The sequence below is a fragment of the Chlorocebus sabaeus genome, chromosome 7 (assembly GCF_047675955.1).
Source record: "Chlorocebus sabaeus isolate Y175 chromosome 7, mChlSab1.0.hap1, whole genome shotgun sequence".
NCBI classification, from domain to species: Eukaryota; Metazoa; Chordata; class Mammalia; order Primates; family Cercopithecidae; genus Chlorocebus; species Chlorocebus sabaeus.
In genome coordinates this window covers 102,318,119-102,340,456 of record NC_132910.1, presented here as the reverse complement: position 1 = coordinate 102,340,456, position 22,338 = coordinate 102,318,119, and the positions used below count along the sequence as shown (strand labels likewise).

Here is a 22,338-nt window from a genome sequence, read left to right as displayed (position 1 = left end):
TAGTGGCACATATCTGCAGTCCCAGCTATTTGGGAGAGTGAGGGAGCAGGATCTCTTGAGCCAGGAGTTCAAGGCTGTAGCATGCCATGATCGCACCTGTGAATAGCCACTGCACTCCAGTGCAACATAGCTAGACTCTCTCTCTAAAAATATAAGTAATTAAATTAAAAGGTGATTGGTGTAAGAGTGATAGAATACTCAGGTTAATGCTTGAACATGGGGTGGGAGCATGAAAGAGGGCAGGGAAGGTTTCCTAGAGCAAATGATGCCTCAAATAAGGCCTGTAGAAGAGTAGGCATTTAACCAGTGGGAGGAATATTTCAGGCAGAAAGAAGAATGAGTGCCTAAGGCACAGAGGGATGAAACAGCATGATGGACACTGCCAGGAGATGGGGTGGCTAGGAACCCCAAGCAACTTTGCATTTTTGGTGATTAAATGAGAGGCAGAGAGTAACAGAAGCCAGGACATAACAAATTATGTGTGCCATCCTGGCCTGTAGGTGGCCAGATGCCACTGAAAGGTTCAATTAGAGGAATGAACCAGACAGATCTGGATTTGAGATTCATCACTCTGGCAACTTATGGGACAAGATGGCATCTCAGAAGGTGAGAGGAAGTCAGGGGCTACTTTCTATAGCCCAGACTCTTCAGTGTCACTATTAAGAATGCAACCATTCCTGAAAGTATACTCTAGAATGATTCTGGGATGCCATGAGATCACTGGACCCAGAAACAGTTTGGAACCTCAAGTGCACCACTGGGCCATTTAAGGTCTCTCTGCTGGCAACTCCCCTGAATCACAGACTGATCGAATGACGGCTGGTTGTATAACTAGCTGCCTCTGACAGGCTCTAAGGTGTAAGTGGGCAAGCAGACCTCCTCCATCAGTGTTTGCTCTTTAACTCAAGCTCTGGAATAGAAGCGATTAACAAATAGCAGAACAGAACCTGTCAAATACAAGTTAATTATGTTGAATTTGTACTTAAGTCTCCTAACGAATAGAACTCGGGATACCACAGGCTTTTGTTGCCTTCATTTTTTCCTTTCTTTTTTTTTAATTTTTTTTTTGTTTTTTTAAGACGTCTTGCTCTGTCGCCCAGGCTGGAGTTCAGTGGCGCAAGATTCAGCTCACAGCAACCTCCACCTCCTGGGTTCAAGAGATTCTCCTGCCTTAGACTCCCGAGTAGCTGGGATTACAGGCACGCACCACCATGCCCGGCTAAGTTTTTTATTTTTAGTAGAGATGGGGTTTCACCATGTCGGCCAGGTTGGTCTCAAACTCCTGACCTCGTGATCTGCCTGCCTCAGCCTCCCAAAGTGCTGGGAACACAGGTGTGAGCCACAGCACCTGGCCAACACTTTTTCCTAATTTGACATTTAAAAAAGCATTGCACTGGGCAGGTAATGGGGCATCTGGGCAAATAAAATGCTTTCCAGCTTTGTCTATGTCTCATTCCCTACCAGCCTTACAGATTTTTCTTGCATCGCCTCAGGGGAACCCAGGGGCTGCAGTCACAATAGGCCTAGGAGCTTATATCAGACTTGAGCTCTTTTCCCAATCCTCTGCAACTGCTCTTCACCCACCCTAGCCCAACAACTCACAGCCAAGAGCTAATGCATGAAACTCCAAAACAATATGTAAGTATCATTCATTCCCACCACCTGAAGATCTCATTCCTTATCTTACTCTTCGTCCCATATCTCTGCCTGGCTATGATTTTTTTGCCTTCCCCTCCTTTATATTTACCATCCAAAAAAGCTAAAATTGAGCATTTGTTCCCAGTATCCATTCTCTGAAATATTCTTTTCCTATCTGTCATCAAAACCTTCCTTTTCCACAGCCAACCTAGCAAAATCTCACTTTCTCCATTCCTAGGTCATTTCCAGCCATAATAGCCCCTTCTCTTGACTTAATTCATGTAATAATGATTATCCATTTTGTAATAATGTATCTTGCATTGTCATCTGAATCAGCTTATACATTTTTTAAAGCCCAGACCAAGGCTTATACATTCTCAAGTCCCACCTGTGATGCCTACAGTGACATGCCTGGAGTGGGCTCAGTAAATCTCCATTGAACAATAACACTTTGACACTCACATAAATTTCTTCAACCAGTATTTTCATTCACAAAGATAACAGAAAGGCCCTCAAGGGCCTCCACAGGCAGCAACTGAGAGCATTTTCTGAATTTATTTAAAAGGAAACGTTAAGCCTAAAAAAGGTTAAAAACACCTGCCCAAAGGTAAAGAAATGGCTGAGTCAACAATAAGACCATGAGTGTCCCAACTTTATAAAAGAAAATATTTAACAACTAAACAGCATCCCCTTTGACAAAGTTATCCTTACCTTCAACTCAAGACTTGTCTGCACTGAGAGTACTATGTATCTGTACTGTGCTTCAGAGAACCCAAAATGTCCGAAAATACTGAAGTCATTTGTATTGTTATGGAAATGAATACTATGATTCTGGGACCAATAGTCTTTCAACAATGTGACACATTGTACTGACACATTCCTTACATTTGGAGAAAGCCTGCCAGGGACAGAATCTGACAGGGCAGATGACCCACCTACACATGATCAAGAAGCTGATGATGTATCATGTCTTTGGAAAGTGGCACAGAATACTAAATGGATCATATGACAGTTACCCCAGGAGAAATGATTATAACCCAAGGTATTATACACAAACAAATAAACAAAATGGGGATGGGAGTGAAGACTACGTAGTAGGATAGACTTCTTCAGCCTAATGAAATGACTGGAGCTGAAAATGTTCTCAATTAAAAACATATGATTGTGCACTAATAGATTTTTTAAATGAGCACAAGTAACTAAATAAATTAGTAATCATACAGGTACTAATATACAATTATATAATGTACATTTTAAACACAAAACAGAAATTTGTAAAAGGTAAAGATAGAAACAGACCTTCTAAAATATTCTTCCTACACCCAATGGACTACTGGGCTCATTCCTTAGGGTTCACCACCTTGCTTTGGAGATACTGCTTTAAAATATTTATAAAAGTGCAAAGCCAAAGGTTATTACTCTAATTATCTCGAAAACTCCTAAATTACTTTCTTCCCTTAACTAAAGCATATGTGCCCTAATGTCCATAGCAAATTCATTAAAATTCTAACGGTAAAAAGTCAGAGAATGCACAAAATATCGGAGAAGGTTTATACTGGATAGTAACAAGAAGCTACAAAGTATAAACGGCTCAGAAGCAGAATTGATTTTGCTCGTTTTTGATCTAAACTGTGTCCCCTATAATTGTTGCAATTTACAGGCTCAGCGCTTTGACCCGTGTGCTGTTTCCAGCCACAGGAAGGAACTGGGTAGTCATTTAAAAACTGTCACATAAATAGCCACTTACCAGCTCACCTGGGGAGTGCAATGTTGGGCAAGTAGTAAAGAATGCCAATTTTATTTATTTTACTACTTATAAACTCCCTAAGGGGCAGGATAGTAAATTTTCTGAACATTCAACCCTTAATTATCCACACAGCAGATCAGAGAAGTCAAAGTAAATAATAAAAAAAAAATTTGTAATCACTTTGTAATGAAGACATATATTCAGGTATACTCAGGGATTTTTCATTAAGTTACGCAGGGACCACCAGCCGCAAAACAGTAGAGCACAGAGATCAAACACATGAGCTTTGGAGTCAAGAGACCAAAGCCTAAGTAACGGGCTTAGTAACTTACTAGCTGCATAACCTCAAGCAAGTTATTTAACCTCGGTAATTTTCTGTTCCCTCTTCTGTAAAATGAGGAAGCTAACATTAGCTACCTTACAGGTTTGTAGAGAAGATTAAATGACATAATGCATTTGAAGTACTCAACAGAGTACTTGGTAAATGTTTAATAAATGTGTATTTTAGTATTATTAGAGCTTAAGAACTGGATGGAAATCAGCAGGGAAGAGAGGAAGAGAGAGGATGTAATTATGGTCAAGTATATTGCAAAGCGATATAAAAGTCACTTTAAGGAACAACTGCTGTTCTTCTAAAAATATCCAAGGAACATGCATGTACCCTAATTGCTTTTGTGAAAACCTCGGTTTTTGACCAGATACCTATTCTAGGAAAGCAAGATGAAAAAGTTACTTTTCTTCCTACCTGAAAGAGTTTCCCTCCCTATGTTTCTAGAAATCTAGTTACCTATCACAGAGGTAGGAAACCCTGATTCAGTGTGATAGAGGCCCCTGGGGTTACTGAGACCAGCAAAAAACGTGGAATTCATACATTACCTGTGCCCAGTGGTTTTTAAATACAATCATGCATGTTTCTGGGTCAACTCCCTGTAGGCTCACAGCCTGCTGGAGTTTGCTTCCTGTCGAAACTGATGACATCATAAGACTTCATAAATCAATACTTCTAAGTCATATTTAATTTTCATTAAAATTTGGTAGCAGTCACTAACTTTCAGGTTTGAGAAATGGAACTTCTTCACATTTCATTGTCACCTTCCAAAACCTGTAATGGCAATAAAAAAAAAAATGAATTTTATTATGTTCATAAATTAAATAGGACACTGACTATTAAATTTAAATCAAAGCTTAGACATTCTTAAAGTCCAACATAGAAAAAAATCTACAAAACAGATACACTCAATCTAAAGGCTCTCCTATTTTCTCCTACTTTGCTACTGAAAATACAAAATAATAATACTACCTAAGCTAAATGAATAAATGAAACAATTATTGGGTTTCTTCTCTCCACTACAACTAGCCACAACCCCCCAAAATTACTATTCTAAATCACTCAAGTTCAAGTCTAGTTTCTAGAATCAAGCAAGAAACTATTAGGTTGGTGCAAAAGTAATTGCAGTTTTTGCCATTACTTTCAAGGGCAAAAATTGCAATTATTTTTGCACCAACCTATTATGATACCAATGTTTGCAGAGCTTAAAAACACCCAGTAACAGGAAAACCATGAGTTAATAGCAAGAGAAATAAATGGCTTGATGCAACTTGGGGGAGGTATTATAAAACAGCACCCAGATTCCTGGGTCTAATTTGATTGAATATTTTTTTAAATCAATGGCTGTCAGAATTGAAAGGATTCTCAATCATTTTGTGGCTATAAACTAGGTTAAAGTTTCTAGCTTTTCTGAAAAATAATAGAATTCCAAGTAACCTTGACAAATCAGAGATAGAAATGATCCATCAAAAACAAGATAGTGTTTATTAGGTGTGAGTGCAAGGCAGCACACTTACAAATGAAAAGTGAAACACGGAAAAAAAAACAAAGAAATCCTGACTACAAGAGAGTAAGTAGGGGAAAAAAGAAATTGAGGTCATAGAGTGTACGGTGAATATGATCCATTTGTGTGGCACTGACGAAAGCAGTAAGACAGTGCTTTGTCTCACCAGTTTGATCAGTCCATAAAAGGACTAGGTATAATTGAAAATACTATTTTTTTTAGTGTACTGATTGAGAAGAGTTCAGAAAAAAGTAATTACAATTACCAGAACCCTGGAAAATAAAAACCATAATAAAAGTTTGTAGACTCGTAATGCCAAAAGAAAACAGGGGGGTAGCCATTTTCAACAGAGTAATATGAAGGGTATTACAAGGAGAACACCAATCAGCTGTTCCTCCCTGTAAACAGTAAGATGGGAGAAAGTAGGCTTCAGAGGAGACTTAGGGGTTAAGTTCCTTGTGGGGAATAGAATTAAACACTGGAAAATAGTTAAGAAGTATTTAAAACGAGCACTTCTGTTAATAGGAGGGCAACTATTCATCATGAAAAGGTCTTAGAAAGAATTTTTAGGACATAAGAACAGAATACTTGCAAGCATAGTTCTGAGGAAAGAAACATTTTTGAAAAAGAATGGAGGAGAGTTAAGGTATACAGAAAGGACGGCCTGTTAAAAGAAGTACACAAATCACATACTCAAGGAAAAATGCCTGTGTGTTTCTTCTATAGCTTTATTTTATTAAAATTGAATTCCCCAAACTAAAATTCCAAATAATACAAACTTGTTTTCAATGGACATTGTCCACTGCCAACCATGGCTCTTTGCTACTATTGGGTCGATCTAGTGTTTCAAAAATCAGGAGTGGCTACCCCATATATGCAGGGAATGCATTCTCCCATCCCCACAGTCCCTGCCACTCCCTGTGATCTTACTGCCAGAACCTTCACCTCATTCAGGTTACCTCACTAGCCCTTATAAACATTTACATTTACAGCCTTGTTTTAAATGATAAGAGATAAAACAAGATTCTGAATCAACTTCCTCATTATTCTACACATTACATTTCTGTGAAAATGTCAAGGCCTTTTATTTAGGTTACATAGTGATAATAATGAAGAAAATCAAAGTTTTGATTTATCCCAGAGATCGAAAAACTACAAGACTCAAGTCATTCCAGCTCCAGAATTCAAAGATTCTTCTTCAGAGGTATGAAAGGAACATACATCATGCCAATTGCTTCTAAGTCAAAAACAGAAACATGCTAAGATCCTTCAAGTTAGTTTTCAGAAGGAATTTACATGCAATCTTCTCAGAAATGGCGAGAATGCAGTAGAGACGGGACAAATAGCCAATGCTATGAGCTTACTAGTTAGTTTGCTGTTGTTGGTGGTGGTGGTTGGTGGTGGTGGTGGTGGTGGTGGTGGTTGTTGTTGTTGTTGTTGTTGTTTTATTAGAGACAGAGTCTCAATTCATCACCCAGCCTGGAGTGCAGAAGCCATCATAGCTCACTGCAGCCTTGAACTCCTGGGCACAAGCAATCCTCCCACCTCAGCCTCCTGAATAGCTGGGACTACAGGCATGTGCCACCACACCCGTCCAATTTTTTTTCATTTTTTGTACAGACAGGGTCTCCCTATGTTGCCCAGGCTGGTCTCGAACTCCTGAGCTCAAGCAATTCTCCCGTTTTGGCTTCCCAAAGGGCTAGGATTACAGGCATGGGCCACCATGCCCAGCACAAGTTAATTTTGATAGAAACAGAATATAAATCTCTGTATTCCTAGTCCAGTGCTCTTTCAGGAAACTATATTCTCCTTTCTAAGGGCTATAATCGCTGGCCCTATTCTCTAAAGGAATTTGTAACATTTCTAAGAAAAGTGCATCTCATTTCATTTATTCTTATCCAACTATACTTTTGAAACAGATGCCTAAAGAATTAAAATGTATCATGAATGAAGAAACTACAATATAAAGAAAACTTGGGAGAGAAAGAAGGAATGAGGCAAGTCAAACAAGCTAAGTTTGAGAAGGAAACAAGTATGCCGGAAGATCCTACAAATGAAAAATACTACCTAGCACACCCAGAGAACAACAAAAAGTTGGATATTTTCATTCTCTCTCTCTCTCTGTCTTATTCCATATTAGAGTATTAAAACACTGGCATGTCACCAGGGCAATACATTAATAAAACGGAAAGAGATGGCTCCATTTTTATGAGAGATGCATAAGGACATATTTCCTCAAGCACTAAGGTGTTCAACACACTGCATTTTCCTGTTACTGGTGTTTTTTCCCTTTTTTGCAGCCACTCTAAGCTTTTTATTAAACTCTCAAATCACAGCTAAACCTCCCAAGAGAAGAACAAAGGACAGAATGAAGCCAAGGTAAGTAGGTAAAGGGGCTGCAGGTACTAAATGTGAGTCTGTCAGGAATATGGCATCATCAGACGTTTCTCCTTTCTTTCCCTCTACACTCTTCAGTCTAAGCTATGTGATGCCGAAAATGTTTGAAGCAAACCTTGCCACTCTTGGCACACATGCAGTCTGTTCTTCCCGTAAAGTCACACATGAACATTGACTCAAGTTTCATGCCTGAGAGAGAGCTCTACAAACCATTTAGATGCCAAGGAGTGATTTTTTTTTTATCTTTATTCAAAAAAACCACGAACACAAAAAAAATACTCAAAGTGGGTGCATGTAGGTGTGTGGTGTGGTTGAGTTTTTTGGTTGGGGGAATGGGCAAGAAAGAGATGAGCTGTCAAAATATATATACAACAGCTTGATATTTCAGCATAAATTCTACACTGCAAAGACAGAACTGACTATAGACATTATTGAGTGGCCATATTTATAACTTATTAATATTATATATAAAAATACTTTCCATCAATAAGGAAAGAAAAATTCTATTAAATATTGTTAGAGACAGGGATCACTGGCCAAAGAATTGTATCAATTTTATTTGCTGTTTTTCAAAAATACATATTTTTATTTGACTATGAAAAAAGCAAAACATATGCTTCCACCTTACAGAATAATAAAATATATAATTATAAAAGCTCAGATTCTAGCCATCTAAATCACATCTCTTTTCCAATGTAAAAATTTATTTCCCAGATAGACATCTTACCCAACTTCAGACTCTTTGGAAAGCTACAATAATTAGAAAAGCTAAAAATATGTCAAAATCGCATTTTTTCCTGAACTATCAGTAACTATATTTTGATATATCCCTTTCTTACTATCAGACTAAACTTAAACTATAAATATTTTGGCATTTAAATATTATCTCATACCATCCTTCAATTCTTTTATCTATTTAAATAAATATCCTCTAATGATGAATTTTTAAAAATTCTTAAGGGAAATAAATAGGATAGCCACCTTAAGGGGAGACAGAGCCAAAGGAACATTTTTATTCAAGGAAAAGTGATTATATTTGCAGGCCTAATGGGAATGAACCAATGAACACGCATAATTTGAAGATATAAGGAAAAGAATTTTGATGGAGCAAAAGGAGCAGAAGAAAGATGAGATCAAGAACACAGGTAGGAGAGTGCTAGAGATAAAAGGGAGGCAAAGTCAAGTCTTTCGTGGTGAGTTTCCAAACCAAAACCACTACCTTATACTTGATGGAAAGCACAGCTGGCTCCCTTTCTACCCCTCCTTCTTCATCCCTTCTGATATCACTCTGATGGGTTTGTGGAAATGGCTAGAGAATTTAGGTAGATTTAAAGTAGGGAACAAAGGATAATGGCTAAGAGTTGTTGACTCAGTCCAAGCCTGAAAGTCTAAAAATTTAAAGTCCCAACCTGGGAATCTGAGCTTCAAGCTAGGAGGTAGGTTCCCAAAACTCTAGTTCTAGCTCTAACCAGCTGTGAAACCTTGAGTGAAAAATGGGACTCTTCTTTTGGAATGTCACTTAGGTAAGCAGTTAGAACTAAAGTAAGATTTCTTAGGTCTCTTACAGCTTGAGTCATTATTCTATGTACTTTATCACAACTGTTATACTAACTGGAGAGGGGTAATCAGATAATCATTAAAGAAGGATGATGGCCTTTGTACAAAAATCTTCATAAGAATTCTAGTTGCAGATGGGATTCTATCTGTATTCTTTTTTACCATTAAGGCATATTTCACTTAAGGAACTTACAGCACAGGAAGCAGCCACAGTAAATATAATTCCATGGTTGAGGTTTTGTTTGTTTATTTCCTGAGCAACTGCCAATAGAAAAATTCATTGTTTGAGAATGTACTTTGGAATGCCCTAAATTGGCTGCTACTAAATACATAAAAAATATATAAAAAGTCTATTACTGTAAATGTGCTTATCATATAAAATTCCATCTAAGGATGAAGACTCATCAAATATTGGGAACACTTTAAGAGAGGTGAACCTTGTGCCCTCAATTATAACTAATAGCAATATTGAGGAGGGTGTTTCATTTTGGGTCAAACTACCTCAGACAACCTCTTCTTGGAGCCTCATAAAATCCTATTAAACCTAAATCCTCCTGTGCTCTAATCTTCTCACCCAGTTCTCTTTTCTCTCTCACCGCAATATCACAGGGCAATGCTGGACTGTGAAAAGTAAAGCAAGCACCTAATAGCCCCCTATTCTTCTGGACCTTGTGCTTAACCCTCCCTCAACTTGCCATAGTTTAACTCCAGTTCATTCACTGTACAACGTCCATCATTTCAGTAAATCAGAATCTTATTTCATTCTACCAGCTTCTAGGTCACCAGTTAACACACAAAATGCGTGCAAAGAAAATTCTCTCAATACACACATTCCAAATGGTTTCCAGCTTTGGAAAATACATGCTTCAAAATAGTAACAAGATGCCTAAAACTTAATAATCCCATGAAACAATCCTACCTCATTTTACACCTTAGTTTCACAAGAACAGGCTACCAACTATGTCATACCCATGTGCCATGCAACTGACTGATGAGCAGAATAAATGTGAAAAGAAAAATTAAAATTAATATTCAAATTCCTATCTGAAATTTGTTTTTGGACTTAATTTTAAAGCTATTTAAGAAACTAAGTAGATCAATTATACCTCGATAAAGATCAAAATTTTTAAAAAAATTTTTAAAGAAGAAATTAAACCCCTACAGGCAAGGATTTAGAAAAATCCTTGTAAAAATTATGTATTTTGAAATTGATAGCAAGTATTGAGACATCAGCTCATTGTTGATTGAACAGAAAAGTTTCTTATAAACGTAGGGTGATTTGTTGGAACCTAAAAATTGGATAATTCTTGGGGAAAGTCTCCCCAACAACCCAACTGATCACTGTACTCTTGATAGTATAAACCATCCTTTTACATCACTATTTTGTTGAAAGCTGCTAAAAAACACCTTGTTTAAGATTTCTGCCACAAAACCCTAAAAGTTGACTAAGGTAAATGCAGAAAAAAATGATCTGACAACTTCTATGGGGTAGAACTTGAAAGGAGAGACTTGAAGTAGATGCTCTGAATCTTTCTAAGAAGAACCCTCTCACTTCATAAAGTTCTTTCCAAAAATGTTCCTGGAAAAAAAAAGAAATGTAAGTTTTTGTCTTGGTCATGTTCTCTGGAAAAGTAGGTACCTTTGACGAGTGATGCTGTTTAGTCTAATACCTGTATCTACAGTTTTATCAATCAGAATTAGTTCCCCACCCAGTGCTTTAAATCCCTTCATGTGAACATGTGCAGCTTTGCAACCTGTAGTGTTACCCAGATGATGTGATGCTTACCTTTTGAAACATGAAAAACATCCTTTCAAAAAGGTTCTTCATCCACACATGACATGAAAGTACTAAGTGTAATTAGTGAAATAACAGTAAAATTCCATATACATCCATGAATCTCATAAACTGTGGGCATATTTTTCTGAAGAGAGGTAGCCGTAGTTTTCAGCCAATTCTAAAAAGGGTCCATGAGGTGCCCCACTTCAAAAAAGTTTAAAACCCACTTTAAAGATGCATTCATGGTAAAACCATTGAGAATCGAGTCCCAAAACACGCTAATAGTCAATTCACATTCTAATGGTATTACTGAAGATGTAGTTGTGGAATTTTGTGACTTCTGTGATAACAAAAATTCTGCTATGAATAGAGCAGAAATAAAAATAACTCATCTCATGAAAGTCACACAGATATCATGGAGTCTGACTCAGACTATCAGGTCAGACCCAGACACATTCTCTTAGCCACCAGTACCTCTCTAACTATAGCTACTAATTACACTAGTACCTTGCAGCATTGTTTAAATGGTAAATGACTGAAAAGACCCTACATATCCATCAATACTGGTTTGGTTATATAAACGATGGTACTTCTGTGTAATGGAATATACTATGTTACAATTAACAAAAAAGACACAGCTCTTAATGTACTGATAGGAGAAGGTTGCCAAAATGTAAACAGAACAGCAAATACAGTATGCCACCACTTGTGTAAGAAGAAAAGCAATGTATTAGCCCATCTGATTGTAAAAGCATAGAAGATTTCTGAAAAGATACACAAGAACTCTAAGGTGGCTCAGTCAGCACAGGGCACTGGGGGCTAGGGGACAGCCGATGGAGAGAGACTCACTTTTCAAACTGTACCTTCTTTGACTTTTGAATTTTGTACCATATTTATCTACTACTTAGCAAAAACATTTTTTATTTAACAAAATAAAAGCAAAAGAACAACTTAAATAAAAGGAAAAGTACTTGCTCTATCATAAGCATAGCAATGACAACAGATTTGAAGACTCTTCTGAGTCTCAATATGAAAGGAAAGTACCTGCAAAATGAGTATAGCCTGATGGGTATGAGTAGGGATAAAAGAGTAGCTTAATATAATATGCTATTTGACTCCATCATAATGACTACCAAATGTCTGAAAGAGATTTAACAGAAAACACATAAAGGAAAACCAACTACATCTGTACCTAGAAGACTTGCTAACTTCCAATGGAATAAATATATACAAAAATAACATATCAGGAAAATGTAAATAATTCAGAAGAGTAGTAGTCTTATTTTTAGAAGCACTTTTTAAGTGGTTGTCTTAATATTATTGTTGCACGATACTCAGTGAATTAAATGTATGCAATTTACCTTCAGTCTAAGAGATTCCTAACTCTAGGAATTTGTAAAATTAATCTTCTGCCAAAGTTTTTGTCAGTCTAGATCAGTGGTTCCCCAAATGTGGTCTGAGGGACCCTGGGGTTCCCCAAAACCCTTTCAGGGAGCCTCAGTGGTTCTCAACAATTTTTTCTAGGACCTCTTTTTAAGGAACAACAAAATCAGTCAAACTAAATGTAGCTCACTACAAAGTTTCTCATATCCAGAAAAGCTTCCTGCATTCAGCTTACTGTAACTTCACTTGAGCAGTCTGACCACTATTCACCACAACATTTTTCTTTTTTTTTTCTTTTTTTTTTTTTTTTTTTGACAGGGTCTCGCCCTGTCATCAGGCTGGAGTACAGTGACACGATCTTGGTTCACTGCAACTCCCGCCTCCTGGGTTCAAGCGATTCTCATGCCTCAGCCTCCTGAGTAGCTGGGAATACAGGCGTGCACCACCACACTTGGCTAATTTTTGTACGTTTAGCAGTGACACGGTTTCACTATGTTGGCCAAGCTGGTCTCAAACTCGTAAGCTCTAGTGATCTTTCCACCTCAGCCTCCCAAAGTGCTCGGATTACAGGCATGTGCCACTGCGCCTGACTACACCACAACTCTTAAATTGGCTTTTCTTATGAGATTGTTCTTCTACTCGTAAAAAACCTATTCTCTCAGATTAAGATTTATTCTGAAAACTAAATATCGTTACGCACCTGTAAATAAGTTTCTTAAACTTCCTCTTTAAAATATTGCACTCACTAATGGCAGATCTAACTGCTTTGAAGCTTTCGTTTTGTCCCAAGCATCATTTGGTGAAATTTTGATGAGATTGTTAATAATAAAGCAGTACTGTATCTCACTCAACAAAGAGTACATTCTCAATGTATCTCCCTTGTACCTAGAGCAACATACGCTGTAGCACACACACACATACACGTGTAAGTCTAGTTCAGCATACAGATGTAAATAATAAGCAATAGTTGTTGCCTTTTCAGAGACCCTACAATAGAAAAAGCCCCGTGTCACCTTCAATTAGCAAAGGGTAATGGAGGCTCTAATATCTGCTTGGAGGTCCAGAATTTAGACTTACCATGCTGTACTTCCAAGAAATAAAAGTAAAAGCTGAAACAACTTATACTGAGCAACTCCTCTGCCACAGCAAAGATGGCTTATTGACTAGATGGCCGCCAACCCTCCAAGCAGAGAGGCTGTCTCTATGGAGAAGAATGCATTAATTTATCCATAAGCCTCCAGAAGCAAGTGGGTAGATCACAACTCTCCCATATTCTGCGTCAATTCATCTACACTTGCCTCTAGAGTGACTGGCATACACTTGAATGGTTTCAGGCTATCTATGCTTCTTTAATTAAAAGTCTTCTCCACTAAATTAGCATGTGTATATCAATGTCTTTTGTACAGGGAGAAAAAAGAGAAAGTAAAAGCAAGAAAAGAAAAATCAAAGGCTATTCTAAATTAAGTTTTGCTTCAGATAGATTTTGCATTTGGCACTACTTCTCCCTAGAGTTGGTGCTTCAGGTAGAAAACAATGAGCAAGAATAGACAAGGTTCCTACTTCCCCCTTGAAAGCATCCTGCACTTTGGAGTTAATTGACTTCTAAAATCAACGGAGTTGTGAAGAGCAACTAGGTAGCAAAAGAGGAACCTAGGTAGTTCCTTTTTTGTAAAAATAATTTTATATGTTATTAACACATATATTCACAATAATTCACTTCCATTTTCTGCATTAGGGAATTACCAAAAATTGATTATCTGACTCAATACTATTAGAGTGAAATTGCAATATCTGAGGACTAGGTTCTGATGTTACTGAATATGGCAAAATATTAAAATACCAAAAATTACCACCAAACATCCCTTAGTAAGGCATCTGTTGGAAACCAACACATTTTTTTTTTCTCATTAAGTTGGAGAAACAGCTGAATATCCAACAATGCAGTAGGCATTTGGGGTCAGGTTGTTCAAAAAATAATGTATGTCTTCAAATGCAAGAACTACTTTCAGCACAGAGAGACACCCACACTATGAGAGGCTGGGGGAAAGAGCAGGTATACATCTATAATTCCTGAAGAATAAACTCAAAATTATCCTAACCTTGCAAGTGATTGTCCTCCCTCTCTCCACCTCTCCCTTTCAATCTCTGGTTTTAAGTGGCAGATAATGCCAAGAACATATACAATAAATGAAATTACTACACAAAACTGGAGTACCCTGGAGGGGCTTCACAAACGTTACTAATTATACACTGAAATCTACACAGAGTTCCAAGTAAATTGTATTTCCTGCTTTCATAGAAAAGGAATGTAATACAGGTAAGCCATCCAACAGACAACTCAAGTAAAATTAAAGACAGATTTTTCCATTAAGTAAACATGTCTGTGTTTCTAAAATGTTTTGAAAACCCACAAATATAGCATACAAACACTGCTAATTAGAATTCAATAATAAACATCATCCTCTGTAGAAAGAATTTTCAAAAGTGAGGGAAAGGATGATAACAGAATAGAAACCAAACAAATATAAGCATCTGGATTTTAGTGGACCTGATCATACCAATATTAATAATTATAGAATGAACTGGTAAGGAAATTAGCAGCAGTAACTTCCAGCTTTCCCATATAAGTTGCTCCTTTCTAGCTTCTTTCTATGAGAAATGTAAAGAGAACTTTCAGCTTTAAAAATCTGACCATACTTAGTTTTGAAGGCTCCCAAAATATGCATATTATAATTAAAGTACACTTAAAATATAAGAGTATTTACCTTAGCACCAGAGAATCGTTCACATTTATGCATTGTTTATTGAGAGAATAAAATTATTCTCTCCAAAAAGTTGCCACAACCTTTTCTATTATTTGTTCTGAGAATGTAAACCTTAGAGTAAGAAAAAATAAAAAGAACGCTATGGTGCTTGAATTAAATATTTTATATGATTATATCACAATGACATCTTCTTTAGTCTAACATAATCAGTATTCTATATTTGTTGCTTGCACAAAACCATAATTACTCGCTGATTTGATCAAAATTACTAGCTGACTTGAGCAATTCAGTCAGCCAGTCAGCCTTCGGGGTAATTAGTCAAATCAACAGTCTATCAAAGTGACTAATATATCTCTGAATCATGGATTAAACTATCTACAACATCAAGGCAATTCTTAGATTTGTTCCAAAACCTCAGTTCATCTTGTTTAACTCCATAGGTTATTTTTCTCGTAATTTAATTTACTCTGTACACAGTTGAGAGTTTTTCCTCCCCTTCAAGGAAGAAAATGAAAGTGACAATAAAAACCTTTTAAGAACTTTTTTATTTCAAAAAAGTAAAATAAAAAAGTACAGAATTCAATGAAATCAGATACTCTTGTTTCAAAAAATAAGAGGAGGAGGAGAAGAGTTGTTTTTGTTATTGTGTAAGCGGGGGCACAGTCAAGGAGAAAGAGACAAAAATGGATTCTTACCAATCAAACCACTTCACAGTGCCTCAAATTCCATTAAAGGCCACAATTCTGTTGATTTGATGCCAGATGCCTCTAAAATGTTCTTACTCAAGAAAAGTATGTTTTTTGAAAGAACAAGGAAAGCAATACATTTAAAGGCTAGAGAAAATTTTCTTCCATTTACTTGGGTCAGTGAAACATCCATCATACAGAGACACAAACACCTTACAGAATAAAAGATCAGAGGAGTTGCACTAGTAGAAGATCAAAGGGCCAGTGCCTCTGGGGGAATCAAACAAGTAACTGCCTGAACAGAGCCCCCTATGATTTCTCAAGTAAATCTAGCTTATGTGATTGGAGGGGAGAACCACAAAGCAGAACATGCTGTCCCAAAAAAGTGATTAAAAAATAATTAATTCCAGTTTGACTCTCTCTCTCTCTGGAGAAAGAATCTTTTCAAAGTCATTAAGTGGAATAAGTATATAATGGAAGTGTTAAAAAAGCAAAAATGTTTGAATTATCTACACACACTAACTACAACAAGGCATATGAAATTATCATATACATTCAGTCTAATAGCAAACCAGAAGAAACGAAAACATATTTAGTAAATGGTTGCAAAAGTATAAAAAGAAACTGGATGCTTTTAACAGATGCCCTCAGATTTAATTCCACCTGCGTGGGCTAAAAGGGAGCACTCGTCCATCCCTGTCACATGTGCAAGTAAAAGAACAAGTTGTCATTAAAACTGAAGGGTGTAAAATTTCACAGTAGAAATAGAACATGTCCAGAAATTTTCAGCATCCCAAAACCTTTGGCTACCAACATCAAAAACACTGCGCTGAACAAAGTGCCTACTAAGTACCTGCCTTAAACCTGCCTATTAATATCTTTCTCCTCTAAACCTTTTATTTTAACTACACCTCCCTATGGTGATGTAGTTTCTGCTTTGTGCTGTGATTATTTCATAATCAGTCTGGTCTCCTTGAAGGTAGGGATCACATTTTTATGTTATTCATGTATTGATTTAGTAAGCATTTAATCCAAGAGCCCAAGACGTGCAGTGTGGGGATATGAATAAAATCTAGTCCCAGGCGTCAGGGATAAGCAGCTTACTATGGAGAGGTGTTTGCATCAGCAGGTAACAGTAACAGCCACCAGTGAGAAAAGCCACTGCTTACTGGGCACTTACTCTGTGCCAGGCACCACACTAAATTGTCTGTTCAATTCTTACAACCACCCACTGAGGTAGAGTGTCATCCCCATTTACAGATGAAGAAACTGAAGCCTAGAGAAAAGTGACTGGTCACATGGGTAGTAAGAAAAAGAGTCAGAGCACTGGGAGGACTGGATGGGAGCCAGGAGTCAATAGGCAGCTGTGATCAGAAGAGGGGCTTAGGAATGGCTTTACCAGGAAGGAACTCCCGCATAAATACCTTGTTTGCATAGGAATAGATCCGAGGGTGATACAAGGAAGCAATTCACTTAAGCAAATAAAAAGAGTGCTGATAAAAACATGATGTGATTTCCTCCAGTTCAGTCTCTAATGAAAACTCTACATTTGTTTTTTGTTTGTTTGTTTGCTTGGCCATAAGGTCAACAGAACAGTGTCTTGAAACTTTCACCTATCACAAATCCAACTTTTAGAGAGATTAAAAGATTGGAAATAGGCAAAACAATGACTTGAAGAAGGTGTAACAACTGGTTTACTAGTCATTGCTACCACCACAATGTATCACTCAGTCTAGAAACTTGGCATTTCAGCCACTACAGATATTCCATTTCCCTGGTTAAGTCAAGTCTAGCTACACAAATCAAGTCCAACTGGTTAGTAATTCTAATACATGTTAGAAACATAAACAAAACTGATTATCCTACCAGGAAAAAGAAAAAAGCACTAATCACTTAATCACTTAAAGTATCTCAATTAATTACTTTATTCTAAAGGAAAGGATACGTTAACTGTATTGAGAGATAAATTACCCAAAATGCGGACTAAAAAATTTTTGTTTCTTCCCTTTCACATGGCAGATACTGATCAATAATACAAGGAATGGCCCATAAATTCAGCTGTATATATTCCCTGTTTTAATACAATTTAAATTAGCAAATTAAGATGTAATTATATGTGATTTTCTTGTAATTGTTTATGAAATACAAAACCATGTGATATTATAAATAAAAATTCAGGTCATTCATCACATTGATCTTCACATTAAATCTCCCACTGTGGATCAGATTCTGCAATTTGACTCCTGGTTTTATAAAATTTCTGCAGATCATATTCATCTTCTCCATGTCGCATAGTCCCAGATTTTTCCTCAAATAATTATAATACAAAGCACATTCCTGTATGTGCAATTTAAAGATCTGTGGCTTAGCCAGGTTTGGAATTTAACACTAGAACAAATCACACCATGAATCAAATAAATTGTGTAAGAAAGGTGGTTCTATTTTTACAGAGTTATGTACCAAACCTCCTTAACATAAACACACACACACCCGGGAGAAATGGATCTGTTAATGGATTACATCTTTTTGTTTTTGTTTTCGTTTTTTTTGTTTTTTTAAATTATACTTTAAGTTCTAGGGTACATGTGCACAACGTGCAGGTCTGTTACATATGTATACATGCGCGGTGATGCTTTGCTGCACCCATTAACTCATCATTTACATTAGGTATTTCTCCTAATGCTATCCCTCCCCCACCCCTCCACCCCATGACAGGCCACAGAGTGTGATGTTCGCCACCCTGTGTCCAAGTGTTCTCATTGTTCAATTCCCACCTATAAGTGAGAACATGCAGTGTTTGGTTTTCTGTCCTTGTGACAGTTTGCTCAGAATGATGGTTTCCAGCTTCATCTATGTCCCTGCAAAGGACATGAACTCATCCTTTTTTATGGCTGCATAGTATTCCATGGTATATATGTGCCACATTTTCTTTTTTCTCACAGTGAGTGGCCAGGATATCAAGCTTCATTTATTGTAACTACAGGGTGGAAGTACATTCATGACTTCAGATTTTGAACTGCAGTAAATACTTTTTTTTTAAATTAAGAGCTGATATGGGATTTAGGCCAAGTTCATAGGTAAGTTATGATTTCAAAATATCTCATTTCATCATTGCTTTATTCTCCAATAGCCAAATGAAGAGAGAAATGTCATGGAAGAGGCAAAAGGCTTTCAGCCCTCAAGCTCTACAGCTCAACAGGTCAGCAGAGTACTTCATGTGATAAATTTGGCTGAAATGGTTCACTTTTAAACATCATCTCCCACTTCCTAATTCTGATCATCCTTCTCTTGGGGGAAAACTTTAAATTCCTGAGTAAATTTCCTTGTCTTCATATATATCTTCACTTGGGGTTTCAGGAACTTGATGGGAAACCTGCTTCTCCTACTCCAGTTATTGTGGCCTCCCACACAGCCAACAAAGAAGAAAAGGTAGGTCAGACATCATACTCAAACCTCCCTCTACCCCATCCTCCTCCCCATCAATATTTGGAGAATACATAGGCCTCTGTGGTTTAAGTGACAGAATCAAGTTTCAGAGCAGCGGCTTTGAAATGGGAAGATTTTTTTTTGACTATTAAGAAAATTTTAGTTCTCACTTTGGATCATGAACCCACAGATAACTTCCCTTTAACAGTACTGTAAAACTTAATTACCCTCTTTTGTTTGCAGAATTTACTCAAACTAGAAGTAGATTTGGATAACTTGGAATTAGAAGATATTGACATAACAGATATCAATCTGGATGAAGATATTTTGATTGACTGTAATGCTTTCCATTTACCTGACTAAACAGATCATTATTATATATAGGTATTGATTGCTACCCTGACCACAGCACTTTGGACTATGAGAAATTTCTTAGATTTTTATATGTAAATACTGTGGACCACTGGGAACATAATGCCCACATCATCTTAAGAAGAGTTTATGTGCAGCATTTAAATCACTGTGTTTTCCTTGTTAACTAAAACAGATATGGGCTTTGATTTTTTTCATACTATTAGACTGTATCTCCTAAAACCTTCTGAATTAATGGAAGATACTTCTGTTTCCTTTCTCAACAATGAAAATAGGCTTCTAGTTTTAGAAGGCTGAGCCGAAACTACACCTTGCCTAGGGATCAGCCCCACTCTCTTTTCTTTGCATAACTAAATCTGCATTTTCAAATGCTGTCAATCACATTTTTCTTAGAGCTGAACATCCATGCTGTAATTCTCTAAACTCTTTTTCTTGACCTCATTGCACCATTCCACAGGTCTTGCTCCAATTTTATCTAGCAGCTACCCATTTCTGGAGTCAGGATGTGAAACCTCTGTTCCTCTGACCTCATTAAGCTGGGGTCTGTCTAAATTACCATTTACCTTATTTGGTAACACACACACAAAAAAACATACTTTTTAACTGTACACTCATCTAACACGATTCAAGAAATTCATAACCAGGCACTCAAATATCCTTGTAGCCTAGAAAAGTGAATAGGGTAACAATTTTTGATTTGTAGGGAGAACTACAAATTGATACCTTTTAATCTGGTCATTTTTTAATGTTTAGCTCAATATTAACAGAGAAATGTAGTCAGTATTTAGTAAAATAAATGTATTTTTAAAATATTTTTAGGAAGCTGCAGAATGGCGACTGAGTGCTTCTTGATAAGTTTGCAGTGTTAGTTCTACATAGGCTCCCTTCTGTGCTTCTGTTTTTGCAAAGACCTTGATTAAATTTATTCCCTCAGCAGCCTGATCCTTGTCCTCTCGAGCCGACTGGCCGTCTGGATGGAGTATGTGATACAGCTGGACCAAGCTGGTTGCGTCATCGATTAAATCTCTCTGAATCTGGTCAATCAGCAAACCATCAATCTTTTTATTATTTACAAAATACCACACCATTCCACCAAAGTATCTTGTTGAACGTAAAAGGTCATATTTTCCGTGTTTATCTATATCTTCCGTAGGTCTTGTGATGAACCTTGATATACTCAGTGGAATCTGGCTGAAACTGGGCAAAGCAGAGATTGAGGACATCAGCATGCCTGTCCTGGCTATACATAGTCCTAAGATTTTCTTCCTTGAAAATTATTGGTGTCAAAACTTTACGACCTTCTTTTGGGAAATAAACTTGCATCATCTGGTCCCGTTCTTCCCAAGACGCTTTGCGTAGTGTGCCACTTGGTTCTCTAATGACAATAAAACGCTCCTGGTGTGGTATGCTATATGATATATCAGTAAACATATATTTGGTTGTTTCTGTTCCTTCCAAAATTGTATCTTCAGCTAACACATCATTTATTGGTACTCGCTCTTCTAGAACCAGTGGCATTTTTAATTGTACTTTAGCTGCCTCAACTACCTGTCTTGTAGCCTCTTCCAATTGTGCCTGAGTTATTAGCTTATAGGTTGGTGGCTTCAGTTCTTGTACAGCTGGTTTAAAAGTATTCTGCAAGTTCAAGCCTGTCATTTTCGTGAGTATGCTTTGAACTTCTTCATCCATAAATGTAGGTTTCTTGGTCTCTGGGCTACCAGATTCTGCGGCCTCGGAGCTGACCGGCAGCGTGGCAGCCCCACCTCCAAAGAGCAAGGTAGTGGTTGGAGCAGGCCACCATGCCAGGGCTGGATTCGAGCCCAGAAACAGACCCTTTCCATGCCTGCAGAACCCCTCAGGAGGCTCCACAGCGACACAGTGGTTCTGAGGGGCGCCATGATTATCAGTGCCACATTTTCTTAATCCAGTCTATCATTGATGGACATTTGGGTTGGTTCCAAGTCTTTGCTCTTGCGAATAGTGCCACAATAAACATATGGGTGCATGTGTCTTTATAGTAGCATGATTTATAATCCTTTGGGTATATAGCCAGTAATGGAATCGCTGGGTCAAATGGTATTTCTAGTTCTAGATACTTGAGGAATCGCCACACTGTCTTTCACAATGGTTGAACCAGTTTACACTCCCACCAACGGTGTAAAAGCATTCCTATTACTCCACATCCTCTCCAGCATCTGTTGTTTCCTGACTTTTTAATGATTGCCATTCTAACTGGTGTGAGATGGTATCTCATTGTGGTTTTGATTTCCATTTCTGATGACCAGTGATGATGAGTACTTTTTCATGTGTCTGTTGGCTGCATAAATGTCTTCTTTTGAAAAGTATCTGTTCATATCCTTTGCCCACTTTTTGATGGGGTTCTTTGATTTTTTCTTGTAAATTTGTTTAAGTTCTTTGTAGATTCTGGATATTAGCCCTTTGTCAGATGAGTAGATTGCAAAATTTTTCTTCCATTCTATAGGTTGCCTGTTCACTCTGATGGTAGTTTCTTTTGCTGTGCAGAAGCTCTTTAGTTTAATTAGATCCCATTTGTCTATTTTGGCTTTTGTTGCCATTGCTTTTGGCATTTTAGCCATGAAGTCCTTGCCCATGCCTATGTCCTAACTGGTATTGCCTAGGTTTTCTTCTAGGGTTTTTATGGTTTTAGGTCTAACATTTCAGTCTTTAATCCATCTTGAATTAATTTTTGTATAAGGCATAACGAAGGGATCCAGTTTCAGCTTTCTACATATGGCTA

General features: G+C 37.3%; 1 protein-coding gene and 1 pseudogene across 2 annotated transcripts in view; both read right to left on the bottom strand.

The window, feature by feature from the left end:
• FHIP1A (FHF complex subunit HOOK interacting protein 1A) overlaps window positions 1-22,338 on the bottom strand; it is a 264,702-nt gene that overhangs the window by 98,378 nt on the left and 143,986 nt on the right. For both annotated transcript variants that reach the window (XM_007999990.3, XM_007999992.3), the window contains one exon: window positions 4,262-4,487. In XM_007999990.3, the coding sequence (XP_007998181.1) occupies window positions 4,262-4,366 (105 nt within the window). In that variant the 5' untranslated portion in view covers window positions 4,367-4,487. The remainder of the gene's footprint in view (window positions 1-4,261; window positions 4,488-22,338) is intronic.
• Window positions 20,358-21,478, bottom strand: LOC103236385 (small ribosomal subunit protein mS22 pseudogene; annotated as a pseudogene).